The 20096-nt window shown below is 42.8% G+C and overlaps 1 protein-coding gene across 1 annotated transcript; it reads left to right on the top strand.

Annotated features, from left to right (window-relative positions):
- Positions 1-5904: 5904 nt before the first annotated feature.
- On the top strand, positions 5905-7903 carry UQCRFS1 (ubiquinol-cytochrome c reductase, Rieske iron-sulfur polypeptide 1). The gene is made up of 2 exons (XM_072117203.1): positions 5905-6203; positions 7019-7903. Exons 1-2 carry the CDS (start codon positions 5993-5995, stop codon positions 7627-7629), a joined length of 822 nt encoding a protein of 273 aa, XP_071973304.1. The 5' UTR covers positions 5905-5992; the 3' UTR covers positions 7630-7903.
- The last annotated feature ends 12193 nt before the right edge of the window (positions 7904-20096 follow it).

Here is a 20096-nt window from a genome sequence, read left to right on the forward strand (position 1 = left end):
ACATGTCTTTCCTTTGCTTGTTAAACTGGCATCAGGATAGAGAATGTAGCAGAGCTGAACTTGTCACCATCACGTTTATAGTGTAGTGGGGTGGGGTGTAGGAGAGCAAAACTAATAAAATGTAAATCAGAGGTACACTACAATTTTTTTTTTAGTTGGCAAATCACAGATGTACACAAATGATATGACCTGATCTCACAGACTACATGCAAAATGTACGATTTATAATTTCTCACTGCAGCCTTTAAAAATTAAAATGACAAATTAATAAAATAATTACTCTAAGGGAATAAATGCATGTGTCTTGCGGTGGCGACTTTGCAGTTTTGATGTCATTTGACCACCATAACAATCCTTCATATGCAGTATCGCAGTGTGAGCTGACATGATTGCTGGACTATCAGAATTTCCTGAATAAGAGAATGTCCCCTGTCACTTATAGCAGCATACACCTGTTAACATGTTCTTATGTTTTGTCTAGATGGGACAGACTCTGCTGCCTGCCGCGGGATTTCACATGGAGAACAGTGCAATTTTCCAGTTTCTACAGAAATCACGAATTTCCCTGCCGGAGACTTACAGGCGGCATGTGGATTTCAAAGCCTTTAAGTAACGCCTTTTAGTGGGAGAAAAATAAATAAACAGCGTGGAGACCATTACCACAGGAGAACATTCTTGCTGCTCTTACTTAGTGCGAGACACAGGGGGCCTGAGAATACTTTCAGAAAAACTAAATTCAGTGTTTGTCACTAGGACAAACATGTTGGAATAAAGGGAGTGCCGATAAAATAAATTGGAAGGAATTCTAATATAAGAGCAGTACTACCCTACAACATCCCCTCTGCGGTGTTTGTCAACATGTGAATTTTGCAGTCAATCACTGGCCTCAGCAGAGACGATTGAGGCCATTGGATAGCTGGGCAGTTATGTGCTAGAAAATAATTTTAACATCTCTTTGTATTTTTGTGTTCAGTAGATGAGCTGCTGCCACTATTATCTAGCATTAGCTTACTCCTCTCTTCCTACTAAAAGTACATATACACTTGCCAGAGGCTACATGGGTACAAAGGCATAACTGGGAAAGACTATGGCCCACAACAGAATCATGTTTCGGCCTTCTTTCAGCAAAAAGCACAGGTTGAAATGCACATTGTTGCATGTCAGTGGCCTAAGGTGCCCATACACAGCGGGGCACATGATTTTTAAATAAAATCAAAATTAAGCATGAGTAAACCAGGGAAACCTACTCATAGTAGAACCACAACGAAGTATATTACACACATAGTCTGATACACAACCAATGCTCAACTCTCTTCTCACAATTAAAAGCTACCCAGTCTCAGGCAAAAGTACTTCATTTGAGAATCAAGGATGTCGCTCCACCCTGTGCCGAAATGGAAGCATTTTCAAGATTGGCAGTCACTCCGAAACGTAGTTTATGCTGTCAGCATCAATCCATTCTGTTAGATCCTGCCTTAGATGAAAAAATACCAGCCATAGATCCTACAAAAACGGGAGAAGGTACAGCTCCTCCCTTCCACACTGATGTCACACTGATGTCAGCTCATCAGTCTGTGAGCTCTGAAGAAGAGCTGAGGAGTCTGCAGTACAGACAAGTCACATGTGATTTTTTGAAATGCATCCAAACCAAAGCCCAACCCCTAGGGCTACACAGATGATTCTGTCAGGGCGCAAGGTAAGTTATAACACAATTATATTGTAATGCAAATGCTCAGAGAAGGTAGAAAGGCATATGTGCAATGCAGGTCTGATGGGCTTCTGCAACCTGTCTTTAGTGAAAATTAGGTCCCTGGTGACAGGTTCCCTAAATGAAAAGTTGCAAATTCACTGAAGAAGCTTTGATAGATAGTCTAGTCACAACATGTTTGCAGCTATCCCCAGGATAGGGACCAACTTGCTGATTGGACCCCAAATAAGCAGGTGGTCACGCATGCGCTCTGCTGCTCTATTCATCACTATGGAGCTGAAGGAGATAGCCTACTACTGAGCTAGGCTATCTCAGTCAGTTCCATAGGAAGTCAAAGGAGAGGTAACAAACATGTCCGACCTGCTGCTCCATTCTTTTGGGGTGCAACAGACCCTCATTTTTTTAATCCATGGGGGTTTCACAGCTGAGACCCCTTGCGATTAGTAAGTTATCCCCTGTCCTGTTCATAGGGACTAACTTGTTGTGACTGGACAACACTTTTAACTTCTGAAATGCTAGATGTATCAAGCACTAAGATACACCCAATCAGCAGAGAAGCAGATAAATGATACATATTGCCCCAGTGTGTAAATGCATGTGGATTACTAGTAGTAAATAGAGGTTAAAGAGTAACTGTAAAGGTTTTTTTTTTCCACAAATCAATAGCTCTTGGGATGTTAATCAACTTTGCCTATTATCTTGTTACCTATATGTAGCAATTTCCTTGCTATAACCCTCACATTACCTCAGTGCTGCAATGGCTGTTTCCTCTGCCTGTGCTGACAAGCCTTGTGAGTTAGTGATGTGTCGTTCACAAACGAGATGACTCTAAGAGCCGTCTCTTTTACGTGAAAAATCGGGTTAAAAGGGGAGTGGTTTGGGGAGAATGATCGGCCTGCAGCTACCTACTATTTATTTAATAGGGAGCTGTTCAGGATCCATGAAAATGAATGAGCCAACAGGTAATTCTGAGCACAGTAGGGATCCTTACACTACATCTGTGTGTACACAGATCAGACAATTGTATTCAACCAGAATAGCAGAGACATCTCCACAGCTTCTCTACAGACACAATGGAAAATCAACAGAAATCAATGAAGAATAAGGGTGTATAACAAATATCCTCATCCAAAGATCTGATAACATACCTCAACGCCATGTCAAATTTTCCACTCATGGTCTTATGTAACAAGCCATTTGGATTCCCTCATCTGAAGGCCAAGAGAGAGAATTCATCCTATATAGTCCAGCAATCAGAAACCAAGGTCCGCATCACAGATGCCTGTATTAGTCCCATTACTGCCATAGATACCTTACATGTTCAGACCACTGACACAAATAAACCTAAATGTGTTAGCCACAAACATGCCCAGGCTACAGAGGTCACAATAAGTGAGGTCACTGATACACAAATGCCCAGGCTACAGAGGCCTCATTAAGTAAGGTCATATATATATACTGTTCAAAAAAATAAAGTGAACACTCAACATATCTTAGATCTAAATGAATGAAATGTTCTCATTGAATACTTTATTTTGTACAAAGTTGAATGTGCTGACAACCAAATCACAAAAAAAATCATCAATGGAAATCAAACTTATTAACCAATCGAGGCGTGGAATTGTAGTCTCCCACAAAATTAAGGGGAAAAACACACTACAGGCTGATCCAACTTTGATTAAATGTCTGTAAAATAAGACAAAATGAGGCTTAATATTATGTGTGGCCTCCACGCACCTGTATGACCGCCCTACAACGCCTCAGCATGCATGAGGTTGTGGACGGTCTCCTTAGGGATCTACTCCCATACCTGGACTAAAGCATCTGCCAACTCCTGGACATTCTGTGGTACAACGTGATGTTGGTGGATGTGCAACACCCTCGCCGATGCAAGGCAGAGGAGTGTTTGCGAATACGTCCCATCATGTAGCTTGCAGCCTGTGTAGGGTCTGATCAGCCCCACAGCAGGTCACTACATAACAACTACATAACACAGATGAGCACTGCAGTGGTAGAACCTGCCTGGTAAGGCAGGAGTTAATTGTTTTCTGTGATGTAATTCCAGCAGCCAATCACAGTTGTTCATACCTTGTATCTGTGAGCTGAGATGTAATTGGAGGAGTAGCCACCACCTGACCAGTGGGAGTAACAAAACCCCTGGCCAGGAAACTTCTAGAGGAGAGTCTAATGTAGTTAGACAGGAAGACAGACTCAGAGGAGTCTGTGCAGCCAGCACACCAGACCAAAGCAGGTGAGCCCAGCTCCCTGCCTGAAGAGTGGAGCTAAGAGCTAGTTAGTGAGAGGAAAGGGGTATCATCCTACCTTTAAGGGTGATATCTGAAGCAACCCAGGACAAGCTGAAGCATCCTTCCAGGACACAGCTATCTTCCAGCCTGCCATTGCATCCAGGCTGATGATCCATCCTGTGGCTCCCTCCAACTGCATCTCCAGCATTCTACCATTTGTCAAGGCACATTGCTACTGTTCCTGTCGGTTCCAATAAAGAACTGTAAGTTATTTTTGTTCAACGTCTGCCTCCGTCTGGTCCCTGCTACTACGGCTGTCACCATCACGGGCACCCTATCCACTACACAGGGACTCATACTCCAGACCCTAAAGGGTTGCCCCAGAGAGAACCGCTATAGCCGCCTCTCTCTCTCATTATTTCTTGCCAACACCACCCTGCTGGAGACCTACCAGGCTGTAGGACAGCCCTCCGGTTCCCCATACCAAGCACCGTGACACTAGCGTGCCTAGGCCGCAACCGCCAGCCACTCAGGTACTGCGGGCCCCGGCTGTCTCTAGGCCCCAAGAAAAGGCTAGGCCCCGGTGGGGGATGTTGCAGATGGAGCGAGACATGATGTCCCAGATGTGCTTAATCTGATTCAGGTCTGGGGAAGGAGCAGGCCAGTCCATAGCTTCAATGGCTTCATCTTGCAGGACATGAGGTCCTGCATTAAGAGGAAACCAGGGCAAATCACACCAGCATATGGTCTTCCAAGGGGTCTGAGGATCTCAACTCACATGTGCTCAGTGTGAACCGACTTTCATCTATGAGGAGTGCCAGTGGGGAAATTGCCAATCCTCGTGTGCTCTGGCAAATGCCACGCGTCCTGTACCTTGTTGGGCTGTGAACACAACACACGTGTGGACGTTGGGGTCTCTTACCAGTGGCATTACTGTGGGAGGCTGGGACCCATGGCAAACTTCCGCATGGGCCCCCCTTCCACTGAAAAAAATATATACATATTTGTAAAAACACGTTTCTACAATTCCACACATTTATATAGGTATATCTCCTTCACGCTCTGTGCTGTACAGAGCTATGAAGAGGGCTCTTGGGCAGGTGTGCGGGACGGCTGGGCTGTCGGGCGAGTGGGTTGCCAGGTGAGTGGGTTGTCGGATGGGTTGGCATTCAGGCAGGTGTTCAGGCGGGCAGCAATTTCGGACGGCTGTGCCAGGAGGAGGCCTGTCGACTATGCCGTCTGGCGGAGAGGAGAAGGGTCATCCGTCGGGCACGTTTCAACAGGGCTTTGACTGTGCCCTCTGGTGGGGGTAGGGCGCCCGGTCACCTGTGCCTCTACTATACATTAGAGGAACGCAAAAAAAGATAGAGCCTGCTCTATCTTTGGCTGTAAGAAAGACCATGAGCCATTATTCTCTACCGAGAGGATAGGGACGAGCATCGCTCACCTCTCCTCCTCTCCAGCGCCGCTGATGTGTGCCTGTAAGGTATGGACCCTAAGTACGGCCACTGATACTTATATGCCCAGGCTACAGAGGTCACAATAAGTAAGGTCCCTGGGTGTTTGGTTGGCTATGGGCTCCCTAGAAGGCTATTTATAGGCAGTTTATATTATAATCCTTTACTGTTAGAGCAGGTATCTGGAATAAAAAAATGTGTGGCAATAAAATAATGAAAAACAGAACTAACTGACCCTAATGAAAAACAAAGTATCGTTTTTTATTATACAGATGCAAGCTTCAGGTACAACCTGTATTTACAGCAACCAATGAGATTCCAGCTATCATAATGCAAAACTCTCTACCCAATGTCAGCAGTAATCTGACTGGTTACTGTTGGAAGTAGTGTAACTTTTAAACATTCAATTACAAGACGTGCACTTCAAGACACACCCACTTCCTGGCAGACTCTGAAACGTGGCTTCAGACGCTGCACCGTGCGTTCTCCCGACGGCATCACGTCCCATACATCACTTCCTCTTCCTGTTAAAGGTCGCTTTGACCGGCGACGCGTCCCCGCAGCTCTGACCTGCAGTAGCCATGTTGTCCCTGGCAGCCCGCTCCGGTGCCTTCTCCCCGTATCTCTCTGCCACCTCATACGGCGTGGCTGGACAGCTGAAGCCGCTAGTCTCCGGAGCCGTCCTTCAGGGGGATAAGGTCCTGCTCGATGTGAAGAGGCCATTCCTCAGCCGGGAGACCCTCAGCGGCCAGGCCGCCAACGGAGCTCTATCCGCCACCGCCGGGATCAATGGTGAGAACTTGTGTCCAGGGAAAGCGATGTTTTGTGTGTTTTCCGTATCGGATGACTTTGTGACCTTGTAGCTGTTCTTTAGCTTCTGCAGGGCAGGGGCTGCTGGGACTTGTAGCTTTAGCATCTCAGTATATGGCTCTGGTGCTGGGTATTTGGTAGCCTTCTCTCGTAAGCCCCCTCCCCTTTTATAGGAGCTGCCTGTGTCATTTTCTATGTAGCATCTAGTATTTCAGCCATGGTCAATAAATGACCCAATACAGCTGATCATATGTAGAGTATATCTGTTATAGCTGCCCCTGCCCCATGGTGCAGAAAAGGGGATGAGGGGCTACAAAATTGCTGGAGTTGTCTGCTTCTATTTCACCCCAGCTGACAGTCCTTTGTGTATAATGTTGCTTCCATGTTTGGGTTTGTGGAAAAATTCATGGCCTGGGCAGAGTCAGGACTCCATGCATCGTAGTGAAATCTACGGTTGGTGCTGCTGATTTGCCGCCTCTATGATGCAAGGACTCCTATCCTGCAAGCCCACACCTCATCATTCATATACAGGTGCAGTCATGTGGTACAGGTCTAGAACTCTGCTATGATTTTTCCACATATGGAGTTTGCAAAGACCATCGTGCATGGACATGTCTTCACGTTGGTAACAGATGAATGTCTTGGATATTGCTTGGATTCAATGGCCCGCATACTACCTCATTTATAATATTAAATGATTTGACATCCACTATACTTCCTGCCACTCATGGATCGACCTCTTGCTATTTGACATAGCTGAAGCCTTATTTAACTCTTCATGATATTTCTTTCTGCAGGCCCTGCCACTGTTCGTTTCTTGCATAGCGATGTCACTGTGCCTGAGTTTTCAGACTACCGCCGCGCTGAAGTTGCAGACAGCAGGAAATCCTCTCGCCCCAGTGATGATGCTAGAAAGGGCTTCTCCTACCTTGTTACTGGTGTCACCACTGTGGCAACCGCCTACGTGGCCAAAAATGTTGTTTCTCAGTTTGTTTCCAGCATGAGCGCCTCAGCCGATGTATTGGCCATGTCAAAGATCGAAGTCAAGCTCTCTGATATCCCTGAAGGCAAGAACATGTGCTTCAAGTGGAGAGGCAAGCCCTTGTTTATTCGCCACAGAACCCCAAAGGAGATCGAGCAGGAGGCTCAGGTTGATCTGAGTGAATTGCGTGATCCCCAGCATGACCTTGACAGAGTGAAGAAACCGGAGTGGGCCATCCTGATTGGAGTCTGCACCCATCTTGGTTGTGTGCCTATTGCCAATGCTGGAGACTTTGGCGGATACTACTGTCCCTGCCATGGCTCTCATTACGATGCGTCTGGTAGAATTAGGAAAGGCCCTGCGCCGCTCAACCTGGAGGTTCCCTACTATGAATTCCCCTCTGAGGACCTGGTAGTAGTTGGTTGAACTTTTAGATCCATTCACATCCCAGAGGGTTTCTATTGTCTGAGCTTGCATCTACCATCTCCCATACAAGATGCGTTTCATGCTTTTAAATAGATCATTGTCCGACCTTTTAATAAACCACAGAGCTTGACGTGAAGGTTTTCTTCATTGCAAAGATTGTAAAGTTTATTTCAGCCCTGGTATTTAATGTGATGGAAACATCCGTGTTGCACAGGAAGCCACGAGCTGTAAATTCTGTATAAAGCCTCTATTAAATTCTGACTTTACAATGAAACATTCCTGCCTTAAGCCTCCAATTTTTATGTATAAATGGTGTATGAAAGGTCTGATATACCTGACCAATAATCGTCATTTTATAAATGCCTACAGTGATTCCAGCAGTCACTTTCAATGAAGGCTTTGCTGCACAGTGTTTTTAGACTTGTGCTTGCCATTGATTTCATGCAACCCTACTTGGTTCTGTTGTTTCATACACATGACTGTAACTTCCACAACCTCAGCTCTACAGGAAGTTGGCTTGTATTGACAGTGTAGGAAGTTGCAGATTATGGAGCAGGCCTATTCCTGCCTGAATTGACAGTCTTTACTTTTGTCTTTGAGCTGGCAACATGCATATGACACACAGATCACTAGTCCTTTCTTTGCTGCCACAATTGCACAAGTTACTTTACTTGTGGATGTTTATCTGAACCACAGTTTTAGAAAAACTTGGGGTAATGCCTTTTTAGAATGGACATTAATGTTGCCCACGAGATCCTTTAGGCTGTACTGTTTGGGTATCTGTTATGCTAACAGCTTCCTGGATACTTGTATGGTTTTTTTTTTTCCTTAGACAGATTAGTCACTGATTTAAGTAAGGCTAGTTTTACATCTGCATTGGAAGATTTGAGATAATAAAATTTAATTGGGGGGGGGGGGTGAGGGTTGCATGTAGTACAGTGTACCTCGATCACATGGTGCTCTAACCCTGGTGGTTTTTCCTTGATTATAATTTTTTACATTGTTGAAAAATGTGCAGCCGAGTCCTGGGTTACACTGTTATTCATCACACATCACTGTAAATATTCCTTGAGCTCTGTGGTTACTAGAAATTCCAGATTGTCCTTCCAAAGTTGATGGACTACTAGATTTGAATGGCTGTTCAGGGAGTTTGGAGGAAATGCTGCAGGTTTACTGTCATGTTGGCCAACCGTACCCATTCATGATTCTATAGAGCTTGATCTGTCTTCACCCAGGCCTTCAACCTTATTGAAGCTGTCGGCAGGACGGTTAAGCAAAGACTGACTCCTCAACCTATCTAAGTGCAATCCCACACTCTCATTGACAGTCCATAAATCACTGACTGCTCCTATTCCCTGCACCCAAAACCCTGCTGGGGATGCAAATAATAGTCGCAACTGAGCACAAGCACTATCAAAAGTCTCAAATTTAAGAAAAAGGCAAGCAAAAAGTTTGATACACGTGCCTAAGGGAGTCATGTATATCTCTCATTCATGCAGGGGCTGGCTCAATTCCCATGGATAGAGGTATCAATGGAACATGTATAAAGACATCTAAAAGGTACTGGTGGGGGGGGGGAGCTTCCCTTGTGACATGTTCTCTTTAAACTCTTCATCTGAGGCTGAAGATATGGTAGTGGTAAGTGCACATACTGCATTGAATTTACTGTACCAAATTACTTTCCATTTTTGGAGTCTGAGCCAGTTCATAGCCCTGTTTGACAGACTCTGCAGTCATCCTTATATTGTGGCACATTGTTAAGTTTCAGAACTCTCTGTTAAGGTCATTCAACGGTAATAACCCTAACAAGCATTTACCCTGAAAGGTAAATGGTGGGCAAGCTGTCTAATTTTGGTGACCGTTCAGTGCGTTTGGCCTCACCAGACCTTTGGCATGTCTCTTGTCATGTTGGTCGTCTACTTTCCACAATGAAAATAATATACCTGTGTGTCTAAGGGGCTGTTCCTGTAGTGTGCATTTGGATATTGGTTTAAGTGTTTAGTGCAGTTGGAAAAATTACTGCAATAAAAAAGTTGGGTGAGTTTTACCTGAGGTTTTTTTACATTGCTTTTGGCTGCAGCGCCTGTCTAACTGTAGAAAAAGTAATGTCTTGATGAACAGAAGTGTTCCACAGATCGTCTGAACTAGCATTTAAAGGGGTTGTACAAAGTTTGATCGTTAACAATCTGATCAGTGAAGGTAAACTGCTTGGAAAACCACTAATCGGGAACAGACCTCTGCAGTCCTCTAGAATAGTTTGTTCCATTCTCACTAATTATATGTAGCGATGGGTCTCGTGAATGGAGATGGTCCGTTCTCATAATCAGCAGTTGGATTGATCAGATTGTTATCTCCTATTTGCTGGACAACCCCTTTTCACTGGCTGTTGAGTAGAAGCTAATTCTCTGAGAGGCCTCAAGGCTCAGGACTTCTCTGCTGTCTTAAAAGGATTGTCTAGGATCCTAAAGGGATTGCTCCAAGCATTATTTTTATCCTCTACCCACAGGAAAGTTTGAGGGTCCATTCCCAACTTAAAAAAATGAAGTGGCAGGTTGAGCGTTGATATTTGGTGCTCCCATAGTCTTGAATGAAACTACAAGAGAATTCAATGCATTCAATATGTTCACACACAAGCCCAGTTCTCCAAATTGGTGGGGGTTTATTCTCGTGACTACTAATACTTAGTACAACCCTTTAAAAAAAAAAAAAAAAAAAAAAGAAAAATGGCTGCTTCCTTCCTAAAATATTACACCTATCTACATGTTGGGAGTAGTAATATAGCTCCACACTTTTGAATGGAATGGGGTGGAGCTGTTAAACAGGTGTAAGTTTTTGGAAATGATTTGAACGTGCTCTTTAAATCCTGGAGAACCTACTTCATATATTGGATATTGTAAGGACTGAAATCTATGAAAATCTGCCTCACATTTGTTTTTGGTTAGAAAAAAAACCATAAACTACCCTTGATTATGTAAAAGATCTGTTTCTAATAGTAGATTCCTCGTGGTAGGTTTCCTTTAAGTTGAATTTGTATGTAAGTTGGAACTTGTACATTTTGAAAGTGTAACTCCAAACTTTTTTTTTTGTCCCTGTGACTAAAGGATTTTAATAATTTTGGGCTGTTATTAAAATAAGGATTAACAATAAAGGTTCACTGCAGACACCTTTAACCTCTTCAGGCCCCATGACGTATATGTATCTAAAAAAATATGTATAGACATGGGGTATACTGGATATTTCAGCAGAAATCTCCCATCAACATCAAGCTTAAAGGGGCATTCTCGTCTCGGCATTCATATTCATTAATCTGTCATGTATAAACATTTCTTCAATTGGATGTTATTAAAAAAATTTTTACCCATGTGAAGAATATATCTCATTAACCCCTTCCCGACGCATGGAGAGGGCTCGCGGAACGAGCCCTCTCCATAGCCGGTAAGTCTTTGCTGCATATTGCAGCAAAGGCTTACCGGTAACACCCACGATCGGTGCTGGCACCGATCGCGGGAGTTTTCACGTCGATCGCCGGCAGCAATGCTGCCGGTGGCTTCAAAGAGATGGCGAAAAATGGGCCCCCCCGATGACGTCACGGGGAGCAGCGATCCGTTGCCATGACAGCTCTGGGTCTACCGAAGGCCAGAAGCTGTCTCGTTCTAACCCATTCATTACAATGTGCTATCAGCACATTGTAATGAATGAGGATTAAAATCCCCATATACTGCCATACTTCAGTATGGCAGTATATGATAGGATCGGTCAGACAACCTACGGTTAAAGTACCCCAGGGAGTCTGAAAAATAGTAAAAGTAAAAATTCAAATCACCCCCCTTTCCCTAGAACTATAAATATTAATAAACCGTAAAAACACATTAGGTATCGGAGCGTCCGAAAATGCCCAATCTATCAAAATATAATAACGTTTTTCACTGCGTTTAACCCTGTAACGGAAAAAAGTTAAAAAATGGCACTTTTTTGCCTTTTTGAAAAATATAAAATAAATTAAAAAGTGATCAAAAGGTCGTACAGTCCTAAAAACTATAGCAATGGAAACGCCATCTAAAGTCGCAAAAATGACACCACTCACAGTTCCGTACACCCAAGTATGAAAAAGTTATTGGCGCCAGAAGATGACAAAATCCCCCAAATAATTTTGTACAGGAGGTTTTAATTTTTGTAAATGTATGAAAACATTATAAAACCTATACAAATGTAGTGTCCCCGTACCGACCCAAAGAATAAAGTAGACATGTAATTTGTGGCGCACAGTGAAATCCCTAAAATCCAAGCCCAAAAGAAAACTTTGCAAATGTGTTTTTTCATCATTTTCACTGCATTTTGAATTTTTTTTTCCCGCTTCCTAGTACACGGTATGGAATATTATAACCGTCCCTATGAAGTGCAATTTGTTACGCAGAAAATAACCCATCACGGAGCTCTTTATGTGGAAAAATTAAAAAGTTACAGATTTTTGAAGGTGGTGAGTGAAAAATGGAAGTGAAAAAACTAAAAAGGGCCGTTACGGGGTTAATGTAGTCATATGCTCCTAGATAGCTTCCTCTGATATGACCACCTCTGCTGGACAGATTGCACAAAGACACAAAGAATGTTTCTATGTGAAATGGCCGGAAGTTACCGCAGGTCCCACAGCCGTCCTGTGGTAATGATCGCTGAAGTCAGGAGGTCAGGCAGGGCTCAGTAACACATCTGGCCATCGCTGCCAAAATGTGGGGTGGTCGTATCCGAGGCCTATCTGGTTTCTAAGGGACTACATGGCTACATTTATGATAAATTATCTTCACACAGGAACATTTTTTTAAATAACATCCAATTGAAGAAATGTTTATATAATACAAATGAATTAAATTAAATGTAAATGCCCAGATGGGATGCTCAGGGGCACTTACCATAGAACCAGGCTCTGTGACTGTTTAATCTTCTTATATCTTATCCTTCATCCACTTCCTTCTATAATCAATTTTTAAAATAATGCAAATGAGTCAGTAGGGATACCCTAGTCCAGTGATGGCGAAACTTTGAGCGGCTGAATGCCCAAAAAGCAACCCAAAACCCCCCTTATTTACCGCAAGGTGTCAACCAAAAATTAAAGCAGTAACTTACTGCTCCCTGTTCTTCAACAATCATATTGGCCTCCTGAGGACAGTAACACAATATAAAGATGGAAAATTTGCATCATTTTAGCTTCTTTCCAGTGTCCCTCTGTACACAGAGAATTGTGGGCCCAGCAGGAGATCCTCCAAAGATTATTCGGCCCTGTCTACTCATCTCTCCCTCTTCCTACAGTCCCAAGTAGCCAAGTAAGTATCAAAATATGACTGAAAGCAGCATCTTTTAAGTTGCTTGGACCTGTCTGGTGCGCTGGGGCAATGGCCTGGGTACCCACAGAAAGGGCTTTGAGTGCCACCTCTGGCCCCCGTGCCATATGTTCGTCACCACTGACCTAGTCCCTCTTTATTGCGACTTTACAGGCAGTTACACTATCTCACCCTCCGTGCCACATAGTGACTTGGGCAACTATGCCACTTACGCCCCCTATTGGTGTTATAAGCCTGTCACCCCATAGTATATTACCAGAGAATGCTCCAAGAATATAGCCTGCCATCCCTTGATATATAGGCACTCCATATCCAGTCCAATGAAAAAGTTATTAGCGTCAGAAGATGGGCAATTTTTTTTCGTATACAAGTTTCTGTACCTGTACCTGTGATCGTACCGTACAACAGTATAAAATAATTATGTTATTAGGAATTGTTTCTAAGGATAGCATGTATCCGAAGATGCTGCTTGTATTCACATCAGGGATAGTCAAGACAATGATTAGAATAAAAACATGAGATATCTATGATTTGTAAAGCGCTACGGAATTTGATGGTGCTATATAAATAAAGATTATTATTATATAGGACAGAAATAGGATATTGAAGATAGAAAACCCTCTTATATACTTTCTTTCCAACAAGTGATTGTTATCCTGTGTGACACGCAGCCATCCAATACGTCCTTGAACCTTAGGAGACGCCATTCATAATGTTTCAATTATTTGCGTCAGCATGAAACTGCTGCTTTTCCTGAAAAATTCCACCTTAGACACATAGATAAAAAAAATGGGTCTTCAGGTGCGGCATTCATCTGCTTTGCTGATGAATGATATTAAGGCAGCAAGAAGCAGTCGTTCCGTCTTCATCTACAGTTAGTTGCCTTGAGACTTTTGTGGTTTTTCTTTGTAAATTTCTCATCTGGATGCATATATTGCGCATGTATTTCTATGGGCTCATACACACATGGCTGTGGTTTATATGGCTCTGTGTGTGAGCCGGCTGCTTGAGGCGAAACACTCAGGTCCTATTCCTGCCGGTGTTCAAGACTTGAGCAGTCCTTACTAATTCCATGGGTGTGTGAGGGGACCTCACATGCTGATGACACAATGGGTGGCAGAAAGCATGTGTGCAGGTAGCCTAAAGTACATGCCAAGGAAACTTACCTGCCACTGTATCCTGAAACCACTATCCCAATTTTTTGTGGTGGGAATGATGCCAAAGTTTGTTCTCTTTTAGCTATTTTCAAATGTAAAGGGGTTGTCCGCTTTACGCAAATATTTGATATGGTTTGTGTAAGGAAAAGCTAAACAATTTTCAAATATACTTTCTGTATGAATTCATCACTTTTTTATATCTCTGCTTGCTGTCTTGTTATAGGAAGCTTCTATTTTTACTTCCAGTGGATAGAAATCTGTCCATGTGATGTGATGGACATGCAGGTGCACTAACCATTATTATCACTGAGAGTAATATGAGCTGTGTGATAATAATGGCTCGTGCATCTGCACCTCCATCACATCACCATGGACAGATTTCTATCGACTGGAAGTAAATATAGAAGCTTTTATATCAGGACAGCAAGCAGAGATATGGAAAACCGTGAGGAATTGATACATAAAGTATTTAGGAAAATTGTATAACTTTTCCTTACACAAATCATATGAAATATTTGATGAAAGTGGACAACCCCTTTAATCTTCTCCAATGCTCCTGAGAAAAATAACACAGTTCTTTATCTCTTATTTTTTCAAGGATTTCCAATTCAAAGGAGTATGGGAATTGACAGCTGTGATGTCTTTTCCTATGTCTTGGACAATAAGACCTCAGCTTTACCCTGTATTACCTTTGTATACATTCAATTAGTGGATCTTGCCAATATTAGTAGAATCTAACAACACCCAGAAGGCCAGTTTAGACTGAATGAAAGATTTTATTGCTTTACAGTTTCTGAATGTATTTACCGATGTTCCTTTATTGTTATTGTCACTTTAAGGCCTCACACACAACTGTATTTGGGAGCCGTGAGCTAGCCGCACAAATTGTAGCTCGATCACTTCCCCTATTGAGGTCTATAGACCTTAAAGGGGTTTTCCCACAAAGAAAAGATGAGATAGAGACCCCCTCGTAGCTCCTCAGATCACTGAAGCAGACAGCTGTACATGACTGTTCTGTTCCATTTATCTGTATGGAGCTGATGGAGATCGCCGAGCGCCGTGTTTTCGCGACCTGCGGGGGCCTCGGCACTGAGACCCCCACTGATCAGCAAGTTAAGCCCTATTCTGTGGATAGGGCCTAACTTTCCTTCGTGGGAAAACCCCTTTACGTTTCTATAGAGATGGAAGGAGTGAGCAGCACTGACCACCCCCATCACCCTGCCAAAATAGGCCGCAAACAGGGGAACGTTTCTGCAGAGTGTCAGGTGCATGAGGCCCGTGACTAGAATATTATCAATATAGAGTTCAGCCTAATAAAAATTATCAGCACTCATAGACTCTGTAGTGTCCTCCACAAAACGAAAGTTATTTTACCGTAATTGCAGTATGTGCTGCTGTGGGTCTGCATATCCTAATTATCCCGGATTTGGCAGGACAGTTCTGGTTTTTCAGGGCTGTCCCGGACGATTGGGTGTTTGCCCCGCCTTGGCTGCCAATGTATAATGGAGAGCTGTTGGGGGTTACACAGTATTGAGGGGGAGATTGGGGAGCACTAAGTGAGGAACTATACTGTGTGGAGGTTAAGTAAGGGACAGGACAAAAGGTGTTGCTTAGGGGAAAAAATTTAGCACACCACAATTTTTGTCCTACTTTCACCTCTCTGATAGTTGGGAGGCGAAATAAAATGAGTATTTGCAGGTGAAGAGAATCATCCACCAGCCATATTTGGCATATGGTCCAGTGTCCAAGAACAATTTAATTTAGTTTTTTTTCAAGGTAATAGTCTGACCTGCCCTTAAGATATGATTGTCAGTGAGTTAATAGAGAAACACGATTACTTTTCCAGTTACTGTGTGTGAGTGTATCTTATAGTATTATGAGTAATATATTCATTTCCTTACATATTTGCATGGCCAGCATCAGGGATGACACTTGGAGTAATGGCCGACCTACTTATAATGAATGGAAGTGCAGAGCCTGGAAGAGTCCATGTTCTGTATATTATAATATACATCAAGCACACAGCTCTCTCCTGATATTCCCAGCTGGACAGGAATGGGCTCTTATTGTGATTTACTCAAAGGTGAATAGAAACAAATCTAGCGAAATGTAGCTGTATATAGAGAGGGGCCCATCCACAATGTGCACAGAATACAAGATTAGTGCAGTAGTAACAAGCAGTGGCTACAAAACACAATGCTCTAATACCCAAATCACCTAAGGCTATACTCTTAGGACTCACGGATTCAAATCTTAGTATGAGTAAGAATACTCTACACACACATCTAATAACAGCAGCTAAACTGTTAATTCCTACACAGTGGAGATCCACATCACCACCAACTATTGCACAATGGAGAATGAAAGTAAGTGAAATCTGCAGATTTGAAGAACTTTTCCACTGGGCAAATGACACTCGAGCAAAATACCTACGTATATGGTCACCCTGGTTTGACAAAAATTTAGAAAAGGAACAACAGAACTCTTCCTGACCTTCCCCCACCCCTCTAGTTACACTTCCCATTTACCTGCTCAAACACACCCCTTCCCCTACCCCCTTTTCCCTTCCCCCATCCCCCCCCCTTTCATCTCTTTCCTAATTCTTAAATTTATATGTTTGGATAAGTTTTATTATAACAATGTTATCTGTTAAAAAGAAAAAACGGTACAACTGTATCAATTGTAAGTGTGGAAAACAATTTATTTGTACCTAATAAAAACAGTTTTAAAACAAACAAAACACAATGCTCTATATCCATATCTATTTCTTTGTGATATGTACTGATCTACGCAACTTATAATTACAGGTCAACATATTACACCCAGTTACATTAGACCTATTCTGAATATGTGCTAATAACGACTAATGCACAGTTGAGCTCTATATAACTACATATAACTGATATAGGCGTGTAACCTATAGTGTCACCTGCTTCTTGTTCCCCACAGTCCTACAGTTGCTGTTTTCTAGTAAACTCTGATCTGTGGCTGCTCCCCAGGCTGCAGCTGTTTTCTTTTCTATTCAGATTTAGCAAGCTTGAGCTGCTTGGAGTAAAAGACTAACCCCCCCCCCCCCCCCCCCCCGGACTTTATTCCCTCCCAAATAAATTCTCCTACACACCTTCTGCAGGAATCTTATACCTTAATAGTCCTTATTCTAACCCTGATCTGAATGGCAGCCCTGTGCCATGCGTGTGTATCAGTTAATGTTGTAAAACTCCCATCATCAGGAGGCTTGCTCAATATATTTGAGCCCCCAGGAATCTCTCGATGAAGCACAATGGCTCACAATATTACCTGCTGAACATCGGGGGCTTGACTGTGATACCCCTCACATGGCAAGAATAGGGGATTTTGTGTTTTCACTATGAATGTGGGCACAGGCATGTTTTTGCTCCCATAGAGATAAATGTTGGCAATGAGAGGGGCAACCACCGCTCTTACATAGGGAATACAGGATCCTTTTGCAGTGATTGCCGGGTATCTTAGCAGATGTACTCCTAGCTGTACATAAGTAATATCTTGTAAACTTTATCCAATCTCTTAAAAAAAATGCTGGTATGGTTGTTTTCATTTACTCATTAGGTGTTCACCATCTGAACAGATTCAAAAGATTGATCAAAGGCAATGACCTCAATTCTAGGAAAGGATGGAGTGTGAATGGCTGGATAGAACATCTTCAGACCACGCTGCAGGGAGCCTGGAAATACATAGCATAGTATTACACAGGACCAAGGTTAGTGCAGAATGAGAACAGTTACACCACAATGGCGGCTCAGGACTAGATGTCACACACACAATCCCACAACTGTCTGTCATGACAAAGGGCCTCACAGGCACACAGAGCTCTTATCAGCCAAGCTGAAATCTCTGTGAAGTCAGGCCAAGCCCCCAAGTCCTTCAAGCAGCTGGAAAGCTGAGATTGGATGGAAATTAAGTGCAGCAGCATCAATGGGCTCTTTCAGAAAAAAAAAACAAAAAAAACTACTTGTTTTCAAATCAAAGCTCAAACTTTTAAAAACACTGAAGACTTATATCAAGAACCCTTCGTGCAATGGGAATGGTGATAATGGTAGATATGTCTACGACAAAGAGGAGAGAAGATAAACAGTGGCATAACAACACACCAGTTGGCCCCTGTGCGAACTCTGGATCGTGACCCCCATATACCTAAACGTTTGCTGCCATTCAACATCCCACACATTACACGTGATAATATAAATAATTACTACAAAGACACAGTACCAAACTCATATACCATATGTATACTCTCCAGCAGCAGTCCCTTGTATTAATATACTGGTCAGTAGCCTCCCATCATGAATTGTCTAGTTGCCTCCACTGGCTAATGGAATGTCCAGGCAGGAGCCTCCCCTCATTAATGGAATGTCCGTCAGCCTCTCCTCACTAATGAAATATCCAGCAGCCTCCCCTCACAAATGAAATGTCCATCAGCCTCTCCTCACAAATGAAATATCCAGTAGCCTCCGACTTAATAATGAACTGTCTAGCAGCCACAGTAAAATATCAGAATGAAAGGTCCTAGTAGTCTCCCCTGCTTCAGATATTGCCAATGATGTACCTGCATATTTAACTGTATTTACAACTAAATTTAAGGAATCATAGATGGCAAGGAAGATGAAAGGGCCAAGAATGTGCTGCTGGCTGCCACACTCTGCGGGTATAGCCTTGAGTGGCTGACTAATTATACCTATATGTTTACTGGAGGTTCTAAGGTTTAATACCAATAACCTCAGTGTTGCAGGATGGGAGTGCTATCCATTAAGCCAATGTACTGCATCTTTCACATATACATTGGTCACTAAGTGCTCTACATAGACTACAAAAAAAAATATACCATGGCTTTAAATAGAATAAACCATGTGGCTTTTTGATTCATAAAGCCCCTCGCCTATAATACCGGCAGTAAAAGTATCTAGTAAGTGCTTCAAGTGCTAAGTAAAGGTTTCTAAATGCTTTCTAATGCCTGAACCCAAGGACAATGATCGCATGGAGCAAGACATTCGACTATATATGCTATAACTCCATGTTACATTATGCTGCATCTCATGCATTCACCTTTCAAGGAAATCTACCATTTGATTTCATGCATTATGAACCAAACATACCTTTATAATGCTATAGCTACACTGATGCTTGATATCTTGTTTAATCCCTGTGCTGAGTGGTTTTACTTAATTTGATGAAATTATGACAATGAGGCCATGTTGCTCCGGAGCCTGGCTCCTGCCCTTCTCCTCTTACATTATGTATGCACTGCTTCTGAGAATGCAGAAAATGGCTGCATTGAGACAGCTGAAACGTTGCATCTGCCCACTGGCGAAATAAAACACTGATTTCTTCACGGAGTGCTGCTTCCCTGTTTTGCTTCTGAGAATGATGTAATCACTGTGTTGTGCCTGACAGGCAGAAGTAATCAATCGCTGAGACACCAGCTGCTGTGTATGAGTGACCCAGCTCAGGTTTATTATTCGTGTCTGGACAGTTCAGGAAACTCTGTGTGTAAGGTGTTTATGTAGAAACCCAGCTTTTCCAAGGTCCTGAATGCTATAATAGTTTGTTTTCAGCAAAACCTCTCAACTGAGGGATTAAACAAGATTTGTTTCAGCATCAGTGTAGCTACAGCATTCTCAAGGTATGTTTGGTTCATAATGGATGAAATCAAATGGTAGATTTAGTTTCAGTACTACTTATCTAATATATAAAGCCGAGTGTGCGTATGTATGTCTGCAAAAGGAATTTGCACCATTGCGTTTATAATCACCAAATTTTGCACAGTTGCTTTCTGTGACTCAGGGAACGTCATAGATTAGGTTTTGAGACAACATTTTAACCCTGCGCTTTACAAAATACTCTTATTAACCACCATACACAGGAGCCATTGCCTGCTGCTACGGCAGTTAGAAGCTGAGTCATGATTGGTTGCTGTTTTGCCACAGGTCAAATTATATGATCT

Source organism: Engystomops pustulosus, chromosome 7 (assembly GCF_040894005.1).
Source record: "Engystomops pustulosus chromosome 7, aEngPut4.maternal, whole genome shotgun sequence".
Classification (NCBI taxonomy): domain Eukaryota; kingdom Metazoa; phylum Chordata; class Amphibia; order Anura; family Leptodactylidae; genus Engystomops; species Engystomops pustulosus.

Excerpts from the sequence above, each read along its gene's own strand:
- UQCRFS1 (XM_072117203.1), top strand. The coding sequence starts at position 5,993 with ATGTTGTCCCTGGCAGCCCGCTCCGGTGCCTTCTCCCCGTATCTCTCT. Across the intron at positions 6,204-7,018 it reads CGCCACCGCCGGGATCAATG|GCCCTGCCACTGTTCGTTTC; the intron begins GTGAGAACTTGT and ends TTCTTTCTGCAG.